General features: G+C 35.9%; 1 protein-coding gene across 2 annotated transcripts in view; it reads left to right on the top strand.

The window, feature by feature from the left end:
• The window catches only part of SYNDIG1 (synapse differentiation inducing 1), a 287,258-nt gene that overhangs the window by 70,169 nt on the left and 190,348 nt on the right, over positions 1-26,741 (top strand). For both annotated transcript variants that reach the window (XM_027853942.1, XM_027853943.1), the window contains exon 2: positions 19,160-19,719. In XM_027853942.1, the coding sequence (XP_027709743.1) occupies positions 19,240-19,719 (480 nt within the window). In that variant the 5' untranslated portion in view covers positions 19,160-19,239. The remainder of the gene's footprint in view (positions 1-19,159; positions 19,720-26,741) is intronic.

Raw genomic sequence — 26,741 nt, 5'->3', positions numbered from 1 at the left:
TTATATTATATTATATTATATTATATTATATTATATTATATTATATTTACAAATGTGTTATATTCATATCCCCATTGCTCAGATCTGTGAGCAATTTTTAAAAAATCAGTTTCCATGAGACCTTGGAAGCAAGAAGCCTAAAGTCATAGAGATGATCATTCTAGAGCTGGAAAATACCTCAAAGGCCATCTAGTCAAATTCCTCATTTTGTAATTAAAAACTTAAATCCAGGGAGGTTGAGTGACTTGCTCACAAGCAGTAAACATTAGAATTGGAATTTGAACCCAGGTCCTCCAACTTGAGACCCAATGTTCTTTCCATTTTAAAATCTTCTCAAAATCAAAGTGTTGGTTAGGAATGAGATACATCATTGTGACAAACCACTTACATGAGACCATTCTAGGTCTTTTTTGTTGTTGTTGTTGTGTTTGGCTTATAGCCTATCTTTTGGAAATCATATGTGAGGAGACAGCATGGTATAGTGTAAAGGGCTGTGGATCTGGATTCAGATGACCTGGGTTCAAATTCCAACTCTGTCATATACTAATATATTTGACCTTTTCAAGTATTCAGTTTCCTCACCTGTAGCAAGAGACAGTTCTACTAGATTACCTCTTAAGTCTCTTCCCCTACCAATAAGTTATGACCTGTCACTCCCTCAGTGTGCTTATGCTTTACTCCCTCCCAAAAAGATTTTGTCTTAATATGTCTATGCAATGCATAGACTTAAATGGATTTTGTTATTTCCACAATAGAAGGTAAATTCTTTTAAGACAAGGACGATTTTGTTTTTGATCTTGTATCTTCAACAAACAGAATAGTGACTGACACATAGTAAGTACTTAATAAATGCTTGTGATTGATTGGATGAATTTTGCCTTGTATTGAAATCCAGATCACTGCCCTATAATTTGAAGAATTCATCCCTTTTTTATTCCTCCCCCCAAAAAATGGGGTGATGTTTTTCTATCTGAAGTCTTGTGACAATTCTACTCTTTTCTGGGTTTTATCAGCAGTTATCAACAGGAGAGCAATACTGTCATTCTCTAGTTCATTCAAAATCCTAAGACATATTTTAAGCCTTATAACTTGACGTTCTATGATTGTGTAATTACCTGCGATCTTGTTAGATCAGAATCCCAAGGCCATAATAATAGGAGCAGCTCATTATTGTGCTGGAGGTACTCCCTCACAGCATAGAAGTTTGTACATAGTAAGTACTTAAAATATTTCTTTTTAAACCCTCATTTCTTGGACTTACAGAGGAACTCATGACCCAGCAAGGAGAAATGGCTTGCTCTCCATCACATTTAGCAATAAGCTACACCAGAATCTAGGGCTCCTGGATCATATGCCTCAATGCACAACCAAATTTGGGATGCCAGTTCACTGAGCCCAGTCCTCTGATGCTGAAGGAATTCTTTTAAGTCTTTCTTATCTCAAGATTTTGATTAATCCACAAGCAGGAAATCATAGACAACTGACAAACCTAGATTCACTGACAAAGGCCTGAAATGTACCCAAAACAAAAAACTACCCTTCACAAATATAATGTTCAGTGTAAATGCTAAATAATAATAACCCACTCAAATCTCTGATGCTCCATTAGCTTTCCCTCCTGCCAAATCACTAGGCTTTCTAACATGTATGTGCTCAAGGCAAATATTAGTTGTTTAATGAAAACTGTGAGCTGCAGGCATTTCTCCCAATACATTGGCATTATTAGAAATACATACATTGTTTACCAAGCAAGAAGACAAGTGTTACTGTTTACACAAAGGCTTTCTAATTTCTTCTGAAGTTTCAGGAAACCCCAGCACCTGTTACTTTTCTGGTTTTTTGCTTAATTTAGTCATAGAGATAGGGGATTTAAAGGTTTAGAAATAATCCTTGCCTGCAATTGAACCCAGACATACTTGCTAAATTAATCTGCTAATGAGGTTAATTTTTTCAGTGGTTCATAGATCTAAAAGGTGAAAGGGCTTCATAGACTATCTACCAATTACAATCTCCACATTTGACAGATGAAAACCAGGATCCCAAGGAGGTTCAGTGACTTCGTCAAGGTCATATAGGTAGTAATCATTACAATTGGGATTTGACCTATGTTCCTCTGATTCCAGTATCAATCATCTTTCTATTGTATCACATTTCCCAGTTAGATTTCACTTTGTTTTGTTTGTTTTGGTTTGAGGTTTTGGACTTGTAGACTGTGTCTTCATAGCCTAGAAAATTGACTCTTTAATAACAGAGGTAGGAAAAATTACATGATGTGTCATAGAATGTTCACTTGAAAGGTTCCTTAGAAATCCAACTCCCTCAATTGAGAGATAAGGAAACTAAGGATCGGTTCAGATTCTTAAAATCTAGCCAATGGCTCAGATTCAATCTAGCTTGCTTCTCAATACAACCATCACAAACGTTGAGATTTCTTGAGTTTGGCCAGTATGGCAAGTCCTTAAACCTTGTCTTTGGCTGAAAAAAAAAAAACCCAAGAAACTGAGGATCAGGGAGCATATGACTTGCCCAAGGTCATGTTGATAGCAAGAGACAGGATAAGAAGGAAAGCCTTCATCTGCTAACAATGACAATAATAATAACAATAATAATAATAGCAGCTTACATGTAGACAGCAATGCCAGGCATTGTGCTAAGAGCTTTACAATTATTATCTCATTTGATCCTCACAACAAACCTAGAAAGCAGGTAATATTATTTCTTTGCCATGTTGCAGATGAGGAAACCATGGCAAAAAGGGGTTAAAAGATTTGCCCAGAGTCCCATAACTATAAGTAGCAGAGGCTGGATTTGAACTCAGATCTTTCTAACTCTAGGCAAGCATTCTATTCACTGTGCCACTAATGAGCCTTGACCCACTGTTCTTTCTGTCATTCCAAATTCAGTGTGTACTAAATGCAGCCTCTGAGCCTGAAGTGCAACAAATTATGAATTGAATCTCTGCTGGTTGTGCTAATTTTGTCCTAACAATTAACACAAAGAAAACAGAGGTTCTCTACCAGCCAGCACCACACCATCCATTCCATCTGTTATAGCAAATGGAAAAAATATTGAATGTTGTAGATAAGTTCACTTATCGTGGCAGTATTATTTCCAGCCATGTCCACATAGATGATTAGGTTGACATACACATTTCCAGAGCTAGCTCAGTGTTAGGAAGGCTCCAAAAATGTGGGAGAAAAGTGTTAGGCTGCTTACCAGACTAAAGGCCTATAGAACCATTGTGCTAATCTCATCGTTGAATGCCTCAGAAACCTGGACAGTCAATCAGGACCATACCAGAAAATTGAACAGTTTCCATTTGAATTATGTTAGAAAGATTCTGAAGATCACCTGGCAAGACGGGGTATGCGACACTGAGTTCCTTTCTCAAGCTGAAATGCCAAGCATTCAAACCCTACTGCAGAGAGTGCAACTCCAATGGGTTGGCCATGTCATTCAAAAGCTAAACATACATTTGCCTAAAAGACTATTTTATTGAGAACTCACACAAGGCAAGCACTCATGGAGGTCAGAAAAGTGATAGAAAGACACTCTCAAGGTCTTTCTGAAGAACTTTGGAATCCATTGTGAGATGTATAAGACTCTGGCACTGAGTTAACCAGCATGGCATGCCCATATCAAAGAAGGTGTTGTGCTCAATGAGCAAACCAAAATTATAGTAGTGTAAAAGAAGAGTGAGATGAGACTGGGAAACATTAGAAATGCAAATTTAGAGACATCTCCATCCCAAATGTTCATGCAGACTATTTTGCCCAACGTCTAGTAGAACCTTCCAAGCTCATATTGGTCTGATCAGCCATAATCAGACACACTATACATTGACCCCAACATCATGATGTCAGTTTGGTCCTCTTCGAGCACATAAGACAACAACAACACTCCACATTGCTTTTCTTCCAACTGAATCCTATGGGATATTTTTTTTTCATCCTCTTTGACCCTTTATAAACAAACTGCAAATAAGAATATGTAGGTTTTTAATCACCTTCCAAAAAAAAAGAAAGAAAAGAAAGAATGGAACTAGCTTTGACTATGAATTAAGCACTTTACAGATATATCATTTTATCCTCATAATAATACAGGGAGGTAGATACTATTAATATCCTTAATATCCTCATTTTACACACAGGGAAAGCAGTGCAGGCAAAGGTTAAGTGACTTGCCAAGGTTTACACAGTAAACGTCTGAGGTCAGATTTACATTCAGGTTAAGTTCACCTGGCTTCTCAAAATAGGGAGAAACAAACCAGTCATTTTTTAGACAAGAGGTGCTAACATTTGAGGAAATTGATATCTCCATATATTTTCTACTTAAGAGTATCATGGTAAAGTGGTTAGAATGCTGGGCTAAGAGAAAGGAAGAGCAGGGCCTAAGCCTCAGTTTGGTCATATGAAAAGATGGAAAAAACAATATTTACGGCACTTAAATCACAATAGGCAGCTAAATAGCAAAGTGATGAGAATGCTGGACTTGGAGTCAGGAAGACCCTAATTCAAGCATGGTTTCAGACAATTGCCAGCTATGTAATCTTTGGTGAATCACTTCTACTCTGTCTCCTAATTTGTAAAACAGAAATAATAATTACCCCTACCTCCCAGGTATACTGTGAGGATAAAAAGTGATATTTGTTGTGTTTTGCAAACCTCAAAATGCTTATATAAATGCTAGCTATAATTATTATTATATTGTAAAGTTCAAATATGATAATATATGCAAAGTGCTTTACAAACCTTAAAGCACTATATAAAAGCTAGTAATGATGATGATCATAATGAAAATAATGGTGATAATGTCTGTGTTGAAGCACAAATATGATAAGCTATGTGAATTCTTTGTTAGCCTTAAAGTGTATATAAATGTCAATGACTTTTGCTTCCCTGTCCCCAATCCATCTTTGTGCACAAGAAATATATAGAACTTGAACCCCTTTTTCCCAAATATTATATTCAATTATTTTTCTAGACAATCCCTTTAAGGACAAGAGAACCATTAAGTCTCAACTAATGTTGATAAACTTGGCAAGAAAGCTATAATCAAAATTTTTACAGGGACATTTCAATGAATGATTCTCCCCCATCAATAATGTATCATTAAAATTGATAGTGATGGAGAACTGATCCATGCAAAGCATTTTGTAAAGCATTAGACAGAAAGCAGGGAACAAACATTTAGTGCCTATTATGTGCCAAAACACTGTGCTAGGTGCTTTACAGATAGAACTTCATTTGATCCTTACACATTTGAACCATGCACAATTAGGTGCAATTGTAATTCCCATTTTATAGTTGAGCTAACTGAGGCAGACAGGTTAGATGATTTTTTCAGGGCCACATCACTAGTACATATACAAAGCTGCCTTTGAACTCAGAATTTATTAATTCCAGGCCCAGCTCTCTATACACTGTACCACAGCTGCCTCACTGTGTTAGTACTCATATGTTGTAAACAAATATCTAGAAACTATACACCTTTTGTAGTCAGTTAATGAAGTTGGAACTTTGTATACTATATAGTGTACCAATTTCTGGGTTATTTTGTGTTTTCACATCTGTGTAGAAGTTACATAGTCAATGGAACTTAAGCTACATGAAGTCATGGACTGTCTCATTTCTGCCTTTCTATCCCCAGAACCTAGCACACAGTAAGTGCCTAAAAAATGTTTGTTGAATTAACAATCATACTCAACAATTTCTACCCTTTCTTTCCACTCTAAATAAAATAACAATAGCACCACCAGTGAGAATAATAATAAACATTTATATAGTGATTTAAGATTAGCAGTTTAGGTTAGCAAATAAGGTTAGGACAGTTAGTTATTTCCAGACAATAACCCTATGAAATGGCTGACACAAGCACTAGTATCCCTATTTTACATAAGAGGAAACCAAGGCAATAGGAAGTTAAGTGACTTGCCCATGATTTACAGCTTGGAAGTATCTGAGGTGTAAGTCAAGGCCAGGTCTTCTGACCTGAGCTTTAGGGCTCTATCCACTATATAAATCTGTCTCGAAATATGGGTTTGGTTCTGCTGTGTATGACTGTGGACCTTTTTACTCTTTTAAATTTGAGAAGGAAGATTTAGGCTACAATTGTTTCTTCCCCCACCCCACCCTGGTATGAGACTGTGTACTTCACAATTCTATTTTCCTGCATATTTTTTTTAATAGAGTATTTAAGAAAAGGGGTTGGGGGAAGGGAGGGGTGGAGTATTGTTACTTCTTATAAGTACAAGTCTGATAAAGGCCAAGCTTGATGCTGTCTTCTCTTAGAATTCTTCCTGAATACATTTCCCCTAGCTTAAATTAATCTTTCCCTCATGTGATCTCTGGGGATTTTGTATTCCTCTGTGCATTTATCAGGTGCTAATTGGTGTTGTATTTATATATGCCTGTATCTTATCACCTCTTCTTGCCCTTCTGGGCTCTAAGGGAGGGACTAGATTTCCTTTTATTTTTATATCTTTAATTTTTACTACAGGTGCCTAGTCCAATGAATTGGACATAGTAGACACAAAATAAATGTTTGCTAAGTAGTGTTGGCATTAATGAAAAAAGATTTAAATACCTATAAGATATATAAACAATTTATTAGTTTTCAGTCTATGTCTGTAATTTCATTTAGCCTCGAGAACTTTTGCAAAGGAGATCCTCTTGTGAAAGATTGACACGTCATATATAATTTATAGTCTGAATGAGCTATCTGGACCACTGAACAGTTAAACAACTTGTCTGTGGTCACACCTGGTACATATCAATCAATCGAAAGTGTTTATTAAACTCTTGCTGTGTACCAGGAATTGCGCTTAGTCTTAGGAATATAAGGACAACTATGAAAGATCCATAGCCTTAAGGAGGCTGCATTCCATGGAGGAAATAACATGGGCATAAATAAGTAAATTACAGAATAAATACAGAATAAATACCAATTGATCAGATGGGAAGGCACTAGAGCTGAGAGGAAACAAAGTTTTATGTAGGAGATGTCACATGAGCTCAGGTTTGAAGAAAGCTAAAGATTCTATTAAGTGAAGGTGAGAAAGGAATACATTAAAGGATGGGGAACAGACAGCCTGGACATAGACACAGAGAAGGGGGATAGAAGTATCATCTGTGAGGAACAGCATACTGCCAAGTTTGGATAGGTCGTAGAATCTACAAAGCAAATATTATGTTGCAAATCTGGAAATTCTGCTGCAGCCAAACTGCAGGACTTTAAATGCCAAACAGAGATGTTTTAATTTGATTCTAGAGGTAATAAGGAGCCACTAGAATTTATTTAGAAGGGGAGTCACATGATCAATCCTATGCTTTAGGAATATCACTTTATCAGCTGTGGGGAGGATGAATTAGAGAAGACTGAGATCTGAGTCAAGGAGACCAATAGAAGGTTATTACAACAATCCAGCCAAAAGCCAATGGGAGGCCTGAACTAGAGTGGTGAAAGAAAGAAATGGATAGATTAGAGTGATGTTGGCGAGAGAATAAACAAGAAGACTTGGCAACTGACTGGAGAAAAGAAAAGAAAACAACCACAACAATCTGCCCTATCTTATATTTATTTGTTGGAACAGTGGAGAAGCCAAAGATGAGTCCTTATTTAATATAGGTGATGTGTGAGGACCTGGTCTTTGTCTCTGTGTCTCTTTTTCTCTGTCTTTCTCTCCTCATATATATTGAATAGTAGAGTCCTTTGATTATTTTAATTGACTCACTCTTACTTCAGTATCTGTTGATGTGGTTCTGTCTCATAGATTCACAGATTTCTAATGCTAAAAAACAACAACAAATACGCAAGCAAAAAAAGAAAAAACAACTACAAGATCATCTAGTCCCAGATTCACCAACAAGTGACTTGCAAGCCACAAACTGCTTGTTTTAAGTTTGTGCACTTCTTTTAGTCAGAATTAGGGATGTCCTGACCTGAGTCATCTCATTGATATGTGAGCACATTTGGTATTTGGAACAATGAATCACCTTTAATTTGTGGATTACATAGTGAAATGATATGCTATTTAAAAAATAGAGACAAAACATGTATCTGCTCCCTTTATTCTTGGTGTCCCACCAATAACAATATAAATAATTTTAATTTCTTAATATAAATAATTTAGCTCTTCAAAAAGTTGTATGTCAAATATATCTAAGGATGATTGATTTTATCAACACAATGGAATAATTCTTTAATTCATCTAATCATCTTGATATGATTTGGTATTTAGCTTATAGTGCGTTTTCTGAGACATATAGAGGTTAAGTGATTTAACCAGGGTCTCACAGCTAGTAAGAGTCAGAGGTGAGATTTCAATGCAGAGCTTCCTGGGCCCATGCCTAGAATTCTATTTCTTATATCACACTTTACCTATTCTAAGAATGATTTTTCTGAAAAAAAAAGTACTGATCCTTCAAGTGGCTCTTATTTCTTAAAAGATTATTGATCACTGATCTAATCCACTCTATTTTTTTACAAAGAAAGAAATTGAGGCCAAGAGATGTTGTCATTTCCTTACGCATAGCTACTCACTGCATCAGTGCATACCCAGAATGGCCATCTGCCTTACTAGTGGTCCACTTTTTTGCACCAGGAACAACAACCCTCAGACCCATACTTCCAGATTTTCTAATGATTTCCCACCCTGGGGCAATTAATTTATTTAGGTTTGTTGCTCTTCCCTGGGCTTGATCTATGCTCACTGATGGTTGAGTGAAAGAAATCTCACCTACCCTACTATTGCAGGCCCAATTATGTGCTTCACCCTCTATTTCACCATTCATCAGGAAACTGGTGCATATCCAGTTCAGACATATTGCCATTTGCTCTACCACTACACGTACATACATCCTTTTCACCTCTTACACTTAACATGTGATTTGGTAACAGTCATCAAATGTGTTACCATTGCTACTAGAGAGCAAATGAAAACATGAACAATCAACTCTCCAGTGGTTACACTCACAGTCTTTGTAGTTCCCAAAATAAAAACTCTTCTCTAGGCTGGAGGTCTCCTGCATATGTCATTTCTCCCAGTTGGAATATAAGTTTCTTGAGGGTACACTGCTGTATTTTTCAATTTGTATGCACAACGACTAACACATTGTCAGACAGAAAGAGTTTAATAAATGTTTGTTCCATTTATTCATTCAAACCAAATCTCTTGCCTCTCAGGTCAATGAACATAGCCTTTCTTTGTGTTGTTAGTCATAGGGCTCCTAAGATGAGAAGAGGACACAATCAGTGGAGACTTGAACTTCTGACAGAGGCTAGCCACATTTACCTAATCCTCTCAGGGCACTAGAAAATCCTGGGGAGAAAAGGAGTAAAAGGGAACAGGCATGGCTATTAGAGAGTAGAGCCAGGGTCAACCATATTATATACATAAGGTGTTTGCAAATATTAAACCATTGTATGAATGTTAAGTATTATGTACTAGGCAGAGAGGATGTGAGAGAAAAAAATGTTTTTATTTCTGAGTGCCCCCACTATGCAAGCATAGTATTAACACTGTGAGAGTACAGGAGGCTTCTTTCAGTTCATGGTTAGGACTATTTCTTTTTTGGAATACAAATATATAACAAAAAGAGTACACAGATCTAGTCCTTTCTGTGTACTGAAGAAGGGATGGTTTCTAATTTATGTGTGAATGGTTAGTGGTAGCACCAGATCTTAAATATAACAATGGAAAACCAACATCAATAAACAAGGCTGTCTGCCTCTTTCTCTTTCCCCTTATACCTACTAAAAGTTTCTACCTTCCCTGCTTTGCCCATCTGTTTAAGAAGCTTAGTTGACATCAACTCTTGCATCTTTATTTTGCAGATCAGGTTGGGTATCTTTCTCCTCCCTACACCATCTCCTTCCTTTCCATTATACTTTGAAGTCCTAAAAGAAAAATTTTAGAAAAGATATTAGCACTTTATTTTATTCATTCAGCTCTCCTCTTCTGTTGAGGCTGTATTTTAAAATTATCTTTCCTGTTACTTGTTCAGGAACAGGTTTCATTTGTCTTTTTACCCTAATTATATGAGTCAAGACACCAACTGTTTCTTCCATCTCTGCTTCCATGATGAGCCAATTGCTGTCCCTAAATCAATGAACCAGCTTGTCCCAGTGAATAACCTACTACTTAGTACTGCAGCATATGTGATTATATGGTACCCTGAAGCAAGAAAAGATCTCTCCAGTGGTTTAAAAGATTGAATGCAGTTTCCAAAGGTGTATAACTCTCAGGGAGTATTTGTGCCCTGGGGAAACTTGACTTACTATGCTGCATTTATTTACTTTCTTGGGGTGTTTTTTCCCTTCAATCCAACAGAGTAAGTTCACATTACAGACAATGACTCCTCATTAGAGAGATTTGTGTAGCTCACTGCAGCAATTTGAATCTCATCTGTCATAAGGCTACCATGTATAGATGGGAAAGGTGGGAAAACTTTAGTTTTAGATTTTATTCAGGTCTAAGACCCATCCCTTCTGGGTATAAACTAATCACCCAAGTGAGTCTAATGAATACATTCTTCTGGAAACCAGCTATCCTAATGCACTGATAAAGGGAAACTTCTAATTGTATCCCATGGCTTCCTAGAAAAGTAGATAAACTTTAGATAAATGAGTGATGTATACTCAGAGCAAGATATTTACTATTCTTTATTCACTGTCATTTTCCTTGATGTTACAATAGCAAGTCTCCTTTGGTTAGGCCTAGAAGGAAATGAAATCTTTATCCTCTGATGTTGGTTGTGTTTTATCCTTAGAAAACAATTTAAGCTATCATTAATCATCTGTGTGAGTTTGGCCAAGTCATTTAACCTTTTGGGGTCCAGTTTCTTCATCTGCAAAAGAAGATAAAACAAAGCATAACTCCATGTGAACCAAAAGATATCTAACTTATCTTTCACATTAAAGAATCTATGGATCCCATTTCAATTCAGTACAATGGTAAGCACCTGCACCTGCCCTATGTTGCACAGTGTTACTAGGTACTTAGCAATACAAGAACAAAAATGGAACGATTCTTTGTTCTTAAGGAGTTAACATTCTCCTTTTCTGTTGTTCAGCCATGTCTGACTCTTCTTGACCCCACTTGGGATTTTCTTGGCAAAGATAATAGAATGGTTTGCCATTTCCTTCTCCATCTACTTTTATAGATGAGGAAACTGAGGCAAACAGGATTGTGTGACTTACTCAGGGAATACAGCTAGAAAGTGTCCAAGTCCAGATTTGAACTCTTGAAGATGATTCTCCTTTGGGAGCAGCTAGATGGTGCAGTGGATAGAGCACTGGCCTTGGATTCAGGAAGACCTGCATTCAAATCTGGCCTCAGACACTTGGCACTTACTAGCTGTGTGACCCTGGACAAGTAATGTCACGCTATTGCCTCGCAGAAAAAAAATTGTAAAAGAAAAAAAAAAGATGAGTCTCCTTCACCCCAAGCCCAGTGCTCTATCCACTGGGCCACCTAGCTGCACCCCAACATTCTCTTAGGGTATTCATTCTACATGAACATAGTTAATTGAAGACAAAATCATTTCAGAAAGAATTCTAACAACTAAGAGAATCGAGGAAAGGGCCTATATAGAAACTCAATGTGCTTTAGAGGGAGCAAGGGATTCCAAGAGGCAGAAACCTGAATTTTCCTCTATTTAATTTAGGGTTCTTGTGAAACTTAAATAAGATGAAGCACCATATGTCTCTAAACTATTACATGTCAACACAAATGGAAATTCTATGGAGAAAAATGTAGAAATCAAACAGAAAGGACTGGCTGATATGAATTTTCTGGAATTATGTTAAAAATGAGTAATCCACAGAAACGTTATTCTTGCATTTACTCAAGCCCCAGAAATAGACACATTTGGATTTTTCCTGGGACAATAATCAATGAATAGACAAAGTCAGAGTTGGGCAAAGAGGAGTGATTGGGTGATACTACATGTAACTTCTCATTTAGCTATGACAATTCTAGCCTGGTGTCACTGATTAAAGAAACAGCCCCATGAGGACTGCTACTGACATCTTACATTCCCTGCCAAGCAATGTTGATACTGGTTCTGAGACATCATATAATACATTCAATCACTAGTCCATCTGGTGATCTGGGCCTAGAAAAGGTGTTTTGTCAACAGAGGGCAGTATCCAAGACATAGCAGGGCTTTTATGAGTGAAAACAAAATATAGCTTAGAGGCTTTTTGGTCAGTAGTATAGGATTTCTTGCTAGACAACTAAAATTAGGGTCATCAGTTATACAAATAAATATATGTATATGTATATGTATATCATAGACACACACATATATGTATCCATACATACATATAATATTTTTAAGAACAGGGAAGTCAATCCTTAGAGCAAAACTTTAGTTAATCAAGAAGTCAATTAGCAAAATATGATGAGCTCAGGAAACAAATAGTTCTTGGGAGATATCTAAGATTACAAGGCATATTACCTAGGTTATGTTTTTGGAGATGCTAAGTGAGTGAATGAGTGAATGAATGAACAACCACCACCACCAAAAATATTTCTTAAACCATTACTATGTGATAAGCTCCAGAATATGAAAACAGAGTTCCTGATTTCAAGAAGCTTTCATTCTAATAGGATGAGGCAACACAGAGAGATTGATTGATGTGTTTTGGTTTGAAAAGTTATTAGATTGGCAAGGGAAGGCAATAGAGGGGGAAGTGGCATTTTGATACATACTTTCTAGAAGCAAAGGCAAAATTTAATTTGATTATCATTTCAGCAGTGGAAAGGGGTTGGGGTTGTATACAAGGCAGAAAGCAGATGGTGAAAAGATGGCCAGAGACTAGAGCAAAGCATGACTGAAGACCATCTGAAATGGTGGTCTAGGAGGGGTTCACCAATAGGACCACCAAGGCCCCAACACAGAAGTTCTAGATATTGAAGTGTTATGTCATCAGCGCATGATTTCTAGTTCTGAAGTCAAGACATCTAAGGAGAATATGATCTGAAAAAAATGGAAATGAGGTTTCCCAAAAAAAAGGATATTAATATATAAGACTAGACACACATGTGAAATAGAATATGGAAGGAAACATGCCAACATATTAGCTAGAATCTCATAAATTGTGTATAGTAGGACACCTTATACTTAAAAACACAGTGAATGAGACCATTTTTTAAAATAATCATAATAATTCAATTCTTCATAATGTTCTTCAATTTGAAACCAATTTTGATGAATAAATTATTCGTATTAAATTATTAATAAATTATTAAATAAGTTGGTTTTAATGCTTTTTGATTAAATATATTTGTAAAATAATCACTATTTGGTCAATCAAAAAAAACCCTCCAAATATTTATCAATTCCTACTATGTGCTCTTGAGCTATTTTTTATATCTCTTTACCCTTTCACAATATAAATCCTGGAGTTATTTATACTTACTGCCTGTTCTTTCTCATATCCTATCCATTTTTCAATCCATTCTCTAGCAGTCTACTGAAAATACTTTTTAAAGAATTACCCAAAAAATACATCTAATTAAAAAAGATAAACAGGGAAACTACGTGGGGTGGCTAGGTGACACAGTGTATAGAGCACTGGCCCTGGAGTCAGGAAGCCCTGAGTTCTAATATGACCTCAGACACTTGACACTTGCTAGCTGTGTGACCCTAGGGAAGTCACTTAACCCCAATTGCCTCACAAAAAAGAAGGAAAGAAAGAAAGAAAGACAGAAAGAAAGAAAGAAAGAAAGAAAGAAAGAAAGAAAGAAAGAAAGAAAGAAAGAAAGAAAGAAAGAAAGAAAAGAATTACCAATGATGCTTTTCATCCTACTTAACCTCTCTAGCCTTTGACCGTATTGAGCACTTCTTACTTCTACATATTCTTTACTGATTTGGCTACCATGACATTCTTATTTCTTGGTTATCTTTTTATATATCTAGTTACTCTTTCAACAGTCTTCATTGGAATACCATCTTTTTCTTGTCCACTAAACATCTCCCTCAAACTCTGTTCTTAGATCTCTTCTCATTCTATCATTGAACTCATCAATTCCACATCCCTTTGATTCAATTAACATCCCTAAATATATGACTCCTCAGTCTTTCTCCTAAAATCTAGTCCTAAATTGTTAATTGAATGTTAGAAATTTCCCACTGGATGTCCCATTGACATCTTACTCTCATCATTTCTAAATTAGAATTCATTCTCTTTTCCTATAAACCTCTTCCAAATTTCCTTATTTTTGTGGTGGGTACTGTAATCCTCCCAAGTCATCCAAGTTTGTACTCTAAGATTCATATTTGACTTTTCCCCATATTCAAGCCCTCATATCCAGTCACAAAGTTGTTGATTATACTTCCATGGCATCTTTTTCATTTGTCCTCTTTTCCACACCCTCCTGGCCACTGACTTAGTTCAGGCCTTCATACTTTCCTGGGTTTATCATGATAGCCACCCAACTGTTCTCATTGCTTCCAGTCTCTCCCACTACCACTGTAACATACAGGTAGATGTTAAAATAATATTTCCAAGTATACATTTGATCATGTCACTCTCTGACAATTCCCAAATACTTCTAGGAAAAAAAAGAGAAGCTACCCATTCTAGCACTTCAGACCCTCTATATCCTGGTTTCAATCAACCTTCCTAACCTTATTTCTTTTTGCTCCATTTGGTGTGTAATACAATTCAACCAAACAAGACAATTAGCTGTTCCTAGGAGTCAATATTCCAACTCCTATCTGTATACCTTTGAACAGGTGTGGAATTCTTTCCTTACCTCTGCCTCTCAGATCCTCATTTTCCTTTAAGGTTTAGCTCAGGAATTATCTTTTCTATAATATTTTCCCCAATTCTCACAGTTGTTCCTAGTGTCTCCCTAATCAGACTACATTGTGCTTATTTATCAGTATATATGCTATACTTGCAATAGATTGTAAGCTCCTGTAGATGAGGGACTTCTAAAATGTACCCTTTATCCTGTAATAAGCACTGGATAAATGTTTGCTGAATTGAATTCAACATGGTCCAATGTGAGGGGGAGGGAGAGGGGAAGAGAAGAAGCATAAAACAAGATTGTTTATTTCAATATACTTTAGATCTATAATTAATTTAAGATATATTAAAGCTTAAAGTTGTCATGAAATATAGATTATTCTAATAAATATATAGTTTCAAATCCTACTCAAATAGCATTTGAGACCATAAATGCACAAAATCTATTTAGAAAAATTTCATAGTTTAAAACAGACTATATAAAATTCCTCAACTTATAGTCTTCCAAGTAGTTCATCTGTGAATCGAAAATGATTGAAGACAGCCATTGTGTCAATGGGAATTAGTGCCTAAACAAGTCTTGAAGACCTCAAACATATGCATAGCTTTGTTTTCTAACTTTGAACTTAAATATCTAAAGATGATATGTTCTTTAACAGTGGTATGAGGTTATGAGAGATAACATACCTAATCAGCCCTGATATCTCTCTGCAAGTTTATGTATCTAAAGATAGATCATTATTAGTACATTATTAGTACACCAGTAGCTTGTCATCTATTATGCACTCTGCTTGAAGAGGCAAAAATCACATTTTAGGTATTCTCAGCAATTCTTCAATAATTTAGACTAGTGTTTCTCTTCCATATTCCCCTACTCCCACCCCAAAAAAGTTGCAATTTTACTATGTTATATAGCAATACCACCTAAATTGTAAGAAAGACCTTGAATTTGAAGAAAATAGAAAAGATAAATAGTTGTGTGGATTACAGTTGTGTGGGTATACGGTATATACTCTATACATCTAGGCCCTAATACCACAAAGAAGTCTGTAAATTATATTGCAAAGTTTCATATAACATGTGTGACAGTTATCATGAAAACCCTAAACTCTGAGTCAGAGGACTTAGATCTAATCCTGTCTCTGTCATAGACTAGTTTAATAAATAGGAAATTGTTGAATGATTGAATAAAGGGATTGATAGATAGAATGACTGACTACAGTTATATAACTGGAAGATTCCTTAATTTAGTTCTTAAGAAATTCTAAACAAAAAAAAAAAAACTAATTCTCTTCCCCATACCCTTCCCCCTCCTCTATGCTCTTACCCTAAATTTCAATTGAACTGGGTTTCCTTATTTTTTCAAAATTTTTCACTAAGAAAACTTAAATGAAGGGATTTTTTTATACTTGGTAATTAATTTTAAAAGTATAGATTTTTTCATAATAAATCAAAAATTCCTAAAGTTTGAAAATTTCAATATGACTTACTTTGACTTACAAAAGATTGTATCTGTGCTATTCCTCAGAGTTATTACACCTAACACCACATTTTAAAGATGAACAAGTGCTCATTCTCAGGTCTGTTCAATTCTTGTCTACCTTCTCTACTGGGTTGGGGGAGAGGTGCAGCAACAAATATGGATGGATGGCTCCCACAGGAAGCCAGATCCAAAAGGAAGCCAAAATAATTTGGAAGGTGGATGGGCAAGGAAGAAAATGGACTTGATTTTGAACCAGATCTTCTCTAGTTTAATCTCATATCCAAGTTTGAAAAGGAGTCTGTAATAGAAATATAGGAAGGGAAGGAAAGTGGACAGGGGTGGATAAATTATCTAGAGTGTTTCTCCAAAACTCAAAAGAATATGAGAGGGGGGAGGCAGGAAGGGAAGGGAGAGAGAGACACAGACAGAGAGAGAGACTTAGGAAGCAGGACAATCAAGAAAGGCTTATTTGTAGGGTAGTCCTTGAACTCCATCTTGACAGAAGGAAGAGATTTTGTGAGGTAGAAGTGAAAGGAGTGATCAGGCACAGGGGATTGCCAAAGCAAAGTTACAGAGATTCCATATGGAGTACCAGGTGTGAGACACAGCAAGAAGGCCCATTTAGCCACTTGGCTAGACTATAGAGGGGAAGAAAAAGAGCAGCATATAAGGAAGGTGGCAGGATAAGTTGGAACCAGACTAATTAACCTCTCAAACCCTCTTTGGCTGAGCTAAATTCCTTGGCTTAATTTTGAGATCTTTAATAACCTATCCCTGCTTCTCCCCTTCCCTCTCCCATTATCTCCAAATTTAAACCTAGAATCAAAGATTCTCCAACTTGGTAGGACATGTCAAAGCTTGGGATTCTCTAGCACAGCTTTTGAGAATCTCAGAGTCACATCCACATCGTGATGAATCATTGGAGGAGGAATTTTGAGCCACTCACTCCATTCTCATAAGTCCATGATTTTTTGCATGGATTTTCACTTTTTACTTTTAAAAATCTTGTTAATATTTTTGTTTTGCATCAACTTTATTTCTGATTAAATTATAGATAAATAAGATGGAAATTTTCAATAAACCTCAATTTGACAAAGGCAACGAACACATCTTGACTCGCCTCTGCCTCAAAGACTTTTCTCTATTAAGTCTATGGGCCAATTTGCTTATGTTATTAATCTGTTAGAGCATATTTAATACTCTATACATCTAGGTCCTAGTACCACAGAGAAGTCTGTAAATTATATTGCAAAGTTTCATATAACATGTGTGACAGGTATCGTGAAAACCCTAAACTCTGAGTCAGAGGACTTAGATCTAATCCTGTCTCTGTCACATACTAGATGCACAGTCTTAGACAAGTTATTTCATCTTTCTTAGCTTCAGTTACCTCATCTATAAAATTAGAGGTTTAATGGGAAGACTTATATGAACTGATACAGAATAAAATAAATAGAAAGAGAAAATCAATATACAAAATGACTACAGTAATATAAACCAGACAACAACAGCAATAAAGGTGAAATTATAATGACCAAACTCGACCCAAAAAATATTTTAAAGTGTACTCTCCTTTTTTTGGTATAGGTGGAAGTTTCTGGCATACAAAAATACATATATTGTCAGTTGATATGTGGGCAGTGGATAGAGTACAGGGTTTGATATTAGGAAAAACTGAGTTCAAATCCTGCCTCAGACACTTAATAGCTATGTGATTCCAGGCAAGACACACAACCTCTCTGTGCCTCATTATTTTTATCTGTTAAATGGGGATGATGCATTGAGGTAACATATAGAACATGCTTTGTAAATCTTAAAGCACTACATAATTTTCAACTATTATTATTTGCTAATTATTATGTAATGATTAGTTTTTTCTGAATATTCTATTTCTGCCCTTTCTTTTTAATTCTTTATGAGAAATAAGAGTCACAATGTAGCATATTAGATAGAGAACTGGCCCTGGAACCTGGATGACCTGGGTTTGAGACCAGTCATACCTGTGTGGTCCTGGGCAAATCATTTTATCTTCTCTGTGCTTTGAGCAAATTTGTAAGGGAATAATTTATAGAGAACATGGTGAACTTCATTGGTAGATGAAATTTTCTCACCCAGAGAGTTGCCCATACCAGTGAAATCAAAGGTCTGATCCCTTTCCCTGTTCTTAAAGAGGTTTGATCATTGGTTAGGGGAGGGAGGAAATATTTGAAAGTCAAAGTGATATGAAAACAAGGAATATCAGTATATTTTAATGAAAGAGATAGGCTAGATATGTGCTTAGCAAAATGTGGTCCACAGGCTACTACCCAGGAGCTAAGAATGATTTCTGGACTAGATGGCATTAAAGTCCCCCTTTGATTTCCAAAGTCACATGTACTGCTTATATTTTTCCTCCCTAATATTTTAGTAACACTGAATATTCACCAACAATTTTAGTTTATAGTTTATTGGAAATTAATTTAAAAACATTAGACAAAGATGTTGGGCCGTTAAATTTTAGTGGTCTGCTTTTGGTGTGGGCTAAGTAGAAAAGAATGAAATTAGAATTGTCTATGTGATCCTGAAAGTATGTTATCCAGTGGGTCGGTTTTGGAACAATATACCTTTGTGTGGATGATTATCATTTTTTCATTGTATTTTTTACCACAGAAGTTAAGATTTAATGTAGACTAGTAATTCATTTGCAGTTCCCTTACAACTGGGTATTGTAAGAGAGTCTTTTTAAAATTCATGAACTAGCTAGGATGATTATTATTGATTTCCTGTATTAGCTATTATGGATATAAGGTGACTTGAATTATTTATAACAATGACAATTTAAATGGTTTCTATGTTGTTTTGTTTTTTGTTTTTTGTCTTTTTTTATAAACCTCCACTTTGGCTTTTGTTTCTCATCTAAGTGTTTTTTGCCCCTAGGAAAATGGGAGCCATTAGGCAAATGTGACCTGCATTTTCAAGATACCAGCTAATAATACTGAAGGAGAAGCAAAAACAATATGGATGGCTTAATTGAACAGAATAGTGTACTAATGAACAGTAAAATCAATGAAGCTGGGAAAAGGAACGGCTTAATTAACACCAGAAACTTAATGGCAGAGAATAGAGATGGCCTGGTATCTGTTTACCCAACACCCCAGTATCAGACTCACATAGTGGGGAATATCTCATCCCAGAGCTGCTTAGAGAACAGCAGGAATGATCCAGTGCAGCAGTTACTGGATCCCAATACACTTCAACAGACTGTGGAATCTCACTATCGCCCCAACATCATCCTGTACTCAGAGAATGTGCTGCGTTCCTGGGGGGAGAGTGGCAGCTCGGACTGCTGTGAGACCACCTTTATCGAGGACCGCTCACCTACCAAAGATAGCCTAGAGTATCCTGATGGAAAATTCATTGACCTTTCCTCAGATGACATCAAGATCCATACTCTCTCCTATGATGTGGAAGAAGAAGAGGAGTTCCAGGAGCTAGAGGTTAGATGATCTGATTTTAAATGACTTTACATTTGTTATTAATGCATCTTTGGGGAGGTTCAGTATTAGAATGACTATAAGACTGTCTTCATAATGAAAATAGGTAATGAACATTGGCAATAATGAAGTTGGATCAGAGGTGGTTTGTTTTCTCTTGGTCATATCCCTTTGAAAAGAATCCCATTTAACATCAATAACCTTTGAAGTGCCTAGAAGAATATCTGCATGGACATGGGTCTTAGCATATCTCCGGAAAGACCATCACAAATCCAATATCACACAGATCACAGTATAGTCTAGACTCTAGTGCTCAACTACTACACTTATAATTGGTAAGACTTGGATTTAAATCCTATCCCACACATTTATTTGGTATTTGAAACTCAAAAAGTCACTTAAACTTTCTTTATCTATAAATATGGATAATAATAGCACCCATATCAAAGGGATGATGTGAGAGTCAAAAGAGATAATACATCTAAAGCCCTTCATAAATATTAGGTGTATTGTATGTGTCAATTATCATCACTAGTATAAATTTTATTAATTACCTAAGGACTAATTATAGGATGATTCTTTGTTCCATGTCAAACTAGATTCATAGATCCATTTATTGAGAAAATAGAGACCAAATTTTGAAGTTGCTATGTTTTCCTTGAAGAAAAAAAGGATGTCAGTTATAATGGTGATCAAAATTTGACATTTGTTGAGTATCAAAATTCAATTAAGCACAAACACAGATGCACATTATATATATATATATATGTATATATACATATAGATGGATAAATATAGATCGATATACAGATAGATAGATAGATATAGATATAGGGATTGCCATATACAAGGCATTGTTGTAGCCATTGGGGAATATACAACAGTTAAGTTATGACCTAGTACCTGATTGCAAGGAATATTCAGATTAGTTGGATGAATTAAATCAGCAACATTTATTAAGCCTCTATTGTGCATAGAACACTGTAATTTGCATTGGGAAGTTAATAAGCCATTGTCCTTGAGCTCAAGTAGCTTATATTATTTTAGGAGATTATATATATATATATATATATACACACACACACACATATATGTATAATTCCCTCTAATACACTGACAAGCAAACAGTACTACTTAAGGTATGAGAAAGAAGAAGGTCACAATCAATTATCAGTTTCAGGGAAGATCTTAAATGAGTGAAATTTGGGTTGAGCTTTAAAGAAAGGGCAAGAATTTAATTGACAAATATGGGACATGAAGGACTTTCCAGTTTTAGGGAACAGTGTTAGCAAAGTCACAGAGGATAGAATCATGGAGTCTTTATGGCAGACAGAAAATAATCCACCTTGGTTTGAATGTAGAATACATAATACTAGGAAGCAGGAATTAAAGCTATAAAGGCAGACACCAAGCTCTAGAGGACCTTGAAAACTAGACAAAGGCCAAACTCCACACAGTAGTCATTTCTTGTATGATTTGGTCTAGGTGGTTGGCTACTGAGGTCCTTTCCAACTCTTAAATTCCATGATTTTGTGATTATCTTTCTCTGCAAATCCAACCTTATTGCTAACTTCCTTATTTCTGTGAAAGATGCCACTTTCTTATTTTTTAATTTTCTTTTTAATTTATTAAATAAAGCTAGCATTTCCATAAGATAGTAGAATAAAAAAGATAATTGCACATGAAACTGCAAATCTATTTTGTACAATTTGCTATTCCTCTTAAATATATGAATATACGATAGTTATCATGTAACTTGCTTTTTTTCCCTTTTTTCTTCCTTCCTCTTCCCTTTAAAGATGACTACCATTAGATACAAATATGTGTGTATATATACATGTATATATGTGTAAAATATTCTATACATACTTCTATTTATCAGTTCTTTCTCTCAAAGAAGATAGCATCATAGGTAGTTAATTTGGCTATTTATAATAGTCAAAATGACTTAGTCATTCAAAGTTGTTCTTAAAACAATATTGCTGTTACTGTAGACAATGTTCTCTTGGTTCTGCTCACTTCATTCTTTATTATTTCATGCAAGTCTATCCATGTTTATTTGTTTGTTTTTTCTATCATTTCTTATAGCACAGTAGTATTCCATCACAATCATACACCTCAACTTGTTCAGCCATTCCCCAATTCATGTCCTTCCCTGTAATTTCCAATTCTTTGCTACCACAGAGAGAGTTGCAATAAATATTTTAGAACATATAGGTTATTTTCCTTTTTCCCTAATCATCTTTGGAAATAGAGTAAGGTTTTCAATCTGAGTCAAATGACTCTTCTTTCTCTATCAGCCCTCATATCAAGTCAATTGCATCATACATTATACTGACTGTGGTATATGAAAGTCATTAAAAAGTCTGTAAACATAAATACACAAAGCAAATTCAAGTGAATTAGGGTGTTAATAATGAAGGGATCATGAAGCAAGTAAAACCAGATTAAGAAGAGACTGGAATAATAGGAGAGTTTGATTAACCAAAAGTCATGATATGGGTGAAAAGTAAGCGAGTGAGAGAGATGGAAGGATAGATAGTAGGTTGTGGTCAGCAAGTGGAATTTCAAAGTTCAAAATCATGAAACTAGAAGCAGTTTTGTTAAATGAAAGGGTGTCAGTATGAATGTACTGACAATGAGCTGAATCAGGTTGAAGAAGATCAATGGAGTGAAGAAGGTAGAGGAATTGTGTGTTATGTTTTATTTATTTTTTGATAATGTTTTCCCCAATGACATATGAAAACAATTTAAAAAAAATTTTAAAAGTTTTGAGTTCCAATTTCTATCCTGCCTTCCCTCTTTAACCTCCCCTCCCTGAGATGGTAAGCAATCCAATGTAGAGTACATAGGTGCAATCATGTAAAACATTTCTGTATTAGTCATTTTGTACAGTGACTCAAATTTAAAAAAATAAAAGAATGAAAGAAAGAAAGTGAAAAATATATGCTTCAGTATGTTTTCAGATAATATCAGTTCTTTCTCTGGAGACAGGTAGCATACTTCATCATGAGTCCTTTGAAATTATCTTGGATCACTCTATTGCCAAGATTAGCTAAATCATTCACAGTTCTTCATTGTACAATATTGCTGTTACTGTGTACAATATTCTCCTGGTTCTGCTCACTTCATTTGCATCACTTTTTGTAAGTCTTTCCAGGTTTTCTGAAATCATCCTGCTTGTAATTTTTTTATAGCACAATAGTATTTCATCACAATCATATACCATAGCTTGTTTAGCCATTCCCAATTGATGGGCATCATCTCCATGTCCAATTCTTAGCTCCCACAGAAAGAGCTGCTATAAATATTTTTGTACAAATATGTTATTTTCCCTTTTGTAAAATATCTTTGGCATATAGACCTAGCAGTGGTATTGCTGGATCAAAGGGTATGCAAAATTTTGTAGGCCTTTGGGTATAATTTATGATATGTTTTAAATGGATAACCAATATACAGTCCATGAGGATGATTGCTGAGGATAGTGGGGAGTGGAAAACCATAGTCAGGTGCTAAAGTCATTGAGAATATTGATAGAGTAACTTTAATGTCAATAGACAACAATAAGGATAGGGATGATATGACAAAGAGATTATATAGAGCTCAAAGGAGGAAAGGTTAATGAATGATGGAAGTAGAAAAATGATCTGGAAAGTGCACTGGGAGAAGAACTAAATTGGCTATGAAAAGTTGGAGATGGAGGAAAGAGTGGATTCTGGGGGAAGGGTGGCCAATGATATAATACTCTCAGGGCAAAGTCAGGTTTCAATTAAAGAAAAAGGTAGAAGAAATTTGGAGAGGAGATTCATAGTAGGACATGGTGGAAAGGGCAAAAGGGATTTTAAGGGGTCAAGAGTATGAGTAGGGCTTTTCAGGATGGATTGGGGGATGTAAGATGGAGACATGGAAGACATGCATCTTATATCTAAGGCACTGAATCTAGATGATGGGAATTAGAGAATATTTATGTTTGCAGGAGCATGTTGCCAGTGACAGTGACAATCTAGTCCAACTCATACTTAAAAAAAAAATTTTCTCTCCAATATACCTGGCAAGTTGTCATGCAGTCTTTACTTGAAGACCTCTAATGAGAGTAAACCCACTTATCTCCAGAGGCAGCCAATTCCACTCTGGAATATTTATCATTATTAGAAAAAGCTTTGGTTTGTTTTCTTTAAAATAAGACTGATTTTTCTTCTTTGCTCTTTCAAATCATTGCTCTACTTCTTACCACCAGGGGTCAAGGAATAGAATGAGTCTATGCCTGTTTTGAGGGATTTTAATAACTTGAAGACAGCTATAACATTCCCACTAAGTCTCTTCTTTTCCAGGGTAAATATCCCATATTCTTTCAAGAAAAATCATGTGTGGTAAATCATATGTGATAAATGAATGATAAAAGCGTTCATTAATTGCTAATTATGTAAAAAATGCTATAATAAGCGCTGGGGACATGGTCTCTGCTCTCAGGAACCTCACATTCTAATAAGGGGAGATCAAATATATGAGACTTCAACTATAAATCAGATGGAAATGCTTCATGGTCCTTGGGGGTACAACACCAAAGTGGATGGGAATGTAATTTCTTTAATGTAATTTCCAGTTGTGATATTGAAAGGAGAGATGCAAGAGAGGATGTGCAGTCTTTCCTACATTTTGTAGGTAATTGTAAGATTTAGTAAAATGTTAAGGAAATGTTATAAAATGGTAGAAATTTACCCACTATTAGTAGCCTAGAAAGTGTATTTCTTCTCTCTCTCTCTCTCTCTCTCCCCTTTCACTACATTAAGCCGATAAGGGAGCTTAACAGTTTAACAACATTAATCAAACTGCATATATTAATGGAGCACCTAGTATAAGCCTATGATAGTGCTAATTCCTATATGGAAGATACAGATTAAGTATATGATACGGCACTAATATTTTTTCCATCTATTTGAAGAAATCTGAATAGGATCATAGAAATGTAGACCCTGAAGGATCAATAGAGCTAAACTAGTTTATCCCATCATTTCTTTCTTTTAAAATCATAAAATTATGTGTGTGTGTGTGTGTATTCCTTTGAACTTCTAGAAGGCAAGATGGCAGAGTAAACAGTAAATCACCATAACTTTCCAATATTGTTGTCCAAACAGCTATAAAATAGTGCCCCAAAACAAATCTTAGAGCTGTAGAACTAGCAAAAGGATGAGGTGAACCAATCTTAGAGGCCAAGAAACTTGGAAGATAAGTGGGAAAGGTCTTTTTCACTCAGGTGAAAAAAGGGAGTACAATCCAGGACAGGAAGTGTCCCACAAGCCAGCAGCAAGTCCCACTTCAGCAAACCAATGGTAGAATTCTGAGCCCCAGTGCAGTACAGCGGGCAAACATCAACATCAGGACACCTTATGTGCCTCAGCTCTGAGAACTGCCAAGAGCTTCAGCAGAGCCCTGTACAAATAGGCAGTCATGGGCAGACTGCCACTTGCTTCAATGTAGCCCTGGGGAAAGGCAGAAACAGCACACTACACTCAGCACATGCCACACACCAACACTAGGACCCCAGCTCAGGACCAGGTAAGCTGCCAGACCCCTATGATCTCCAGAAGTGCCAGCCACACCTCACCAAACCCCTCAGTGCAGCATCAGACATGAGGGTCCTCTATAGGCCTCAGTGCAACACCAATGTAGCTCCAGGTAAACAGCCATGGCTTGCAGCCCCTGGTACATGAAACCTGAGACAGTGCACCTTCTGCCCAGAAAGCAGAGCTCAAATTTATAAGAAAGGAAAAAGGCCAAAAAAGCTGAGCTAAAAACAATGAAAAAAAGGAATCTAACCATAGAAAGTTATTACGGTGACAGGGAAAATCAAGGTACTAACTCTGAAGAGGACAACAATGTCAAAACAGCTACAGACAAAACAGCAAAGAAAAAATGGGAAGTGGTCTCAACCCTAGAAAGAATTCATGGAAGAACTCAAAAAGGAGCTTAAAGTAATATAGGAGAGGTAGAAGGAACATTGGGAAAAGAAATGAGAGGGATTCAAGAGAGTTATGAAAAAAGAAAGCGTCAACAGCTTGGAAAAACAATACAACTACTTAAAAAGTAGAATTGGCTAAATGGAAAAGGAAATTCAAAAATGCACTAAAGAGAACAACTCCTTAAAAAGTACAGTTGGCCAAATAGAAAAGAAAGTACAAAAGCTAACTGAGGAAAACAATTCCTTAAAAGTTAGAATTGGGCAAGTGGAAGCTAATGACTCTACAAAACATCAAGAATCAATCAAACCAATTCAAAAGAATGATATGATAGATAGAAAAATAATATAGAAATAGAAGAAAATGCAAAACACCTCATGGTAAAAACAACTGACCTGGAAAATGGATCCAGAAGAGATAATCTCAGAATCATTGGACCTAGACAGCATCTTTAAAGAATTATCAAGGGAATCCAGAGGGCAAAATAGGTATTGAAAAAATCCACTGATCACCTTAGGAAAGAGATCCCTAAATCAAAAACTCCAATGAACATTATACCCAAATTTCAGAACTATTAGGTCAAGGAAAAAGTATTGGAAGTAGCCAGAAAAAATTCAAATTCAAATTCAAATATTGGGGATCCACTCAGGATTACAAAGGACTCAGCAACTGCAACATTAGAAGTTTGGAGGCAGCTTGGTGGTACAGTGGATAGAGCACTGGCCATGGATTCAGGAGGACCTGAGTTCAAATCTGGCCTCAGACACATAACACTTACTAGCTGTAAATTCTTAAAAATTGTATCACTAATAGTATACCTATAGACAGAGGGTATGAGTATAAGATGAATTAGAGGGAGTGACATAAAAAGTAAGGGATGTAAAAGAGGAGTACATTGAGTGCAGAAGAAAGGAAGAGGCAGAGTGGGGTAAATTATTTCACATGAAAAGGTTCAAAAAACCTATTACAGTGGAAGGGAAAATGGGAGGGTGGGTGATGGTCATTGCTTGAACTTTACTCTCATCAGTATTGCCTCAAAGAGGGAATAATATACATGATCAGTTGAAT

Source organism: Vombatus ursinus, unplaced genomic scaffold (genome assembly GCF_900497805.2).
Source record: "Vombatus ursinus unplaced genomic scaffold, bare-nosed wombat genome assembly UNPS02010219.1, whole genome shotgun sequence".
NCBI classification, from domain to species: Eukaryota; Metazoa; Chordata; class Mammalia; order Diprotodontia; family Vombatidae; genus Vombatus; species Vombatus ursinus.
This window is presented reverse-complemented; position numbering and strand designations above follow the sequence as displayed.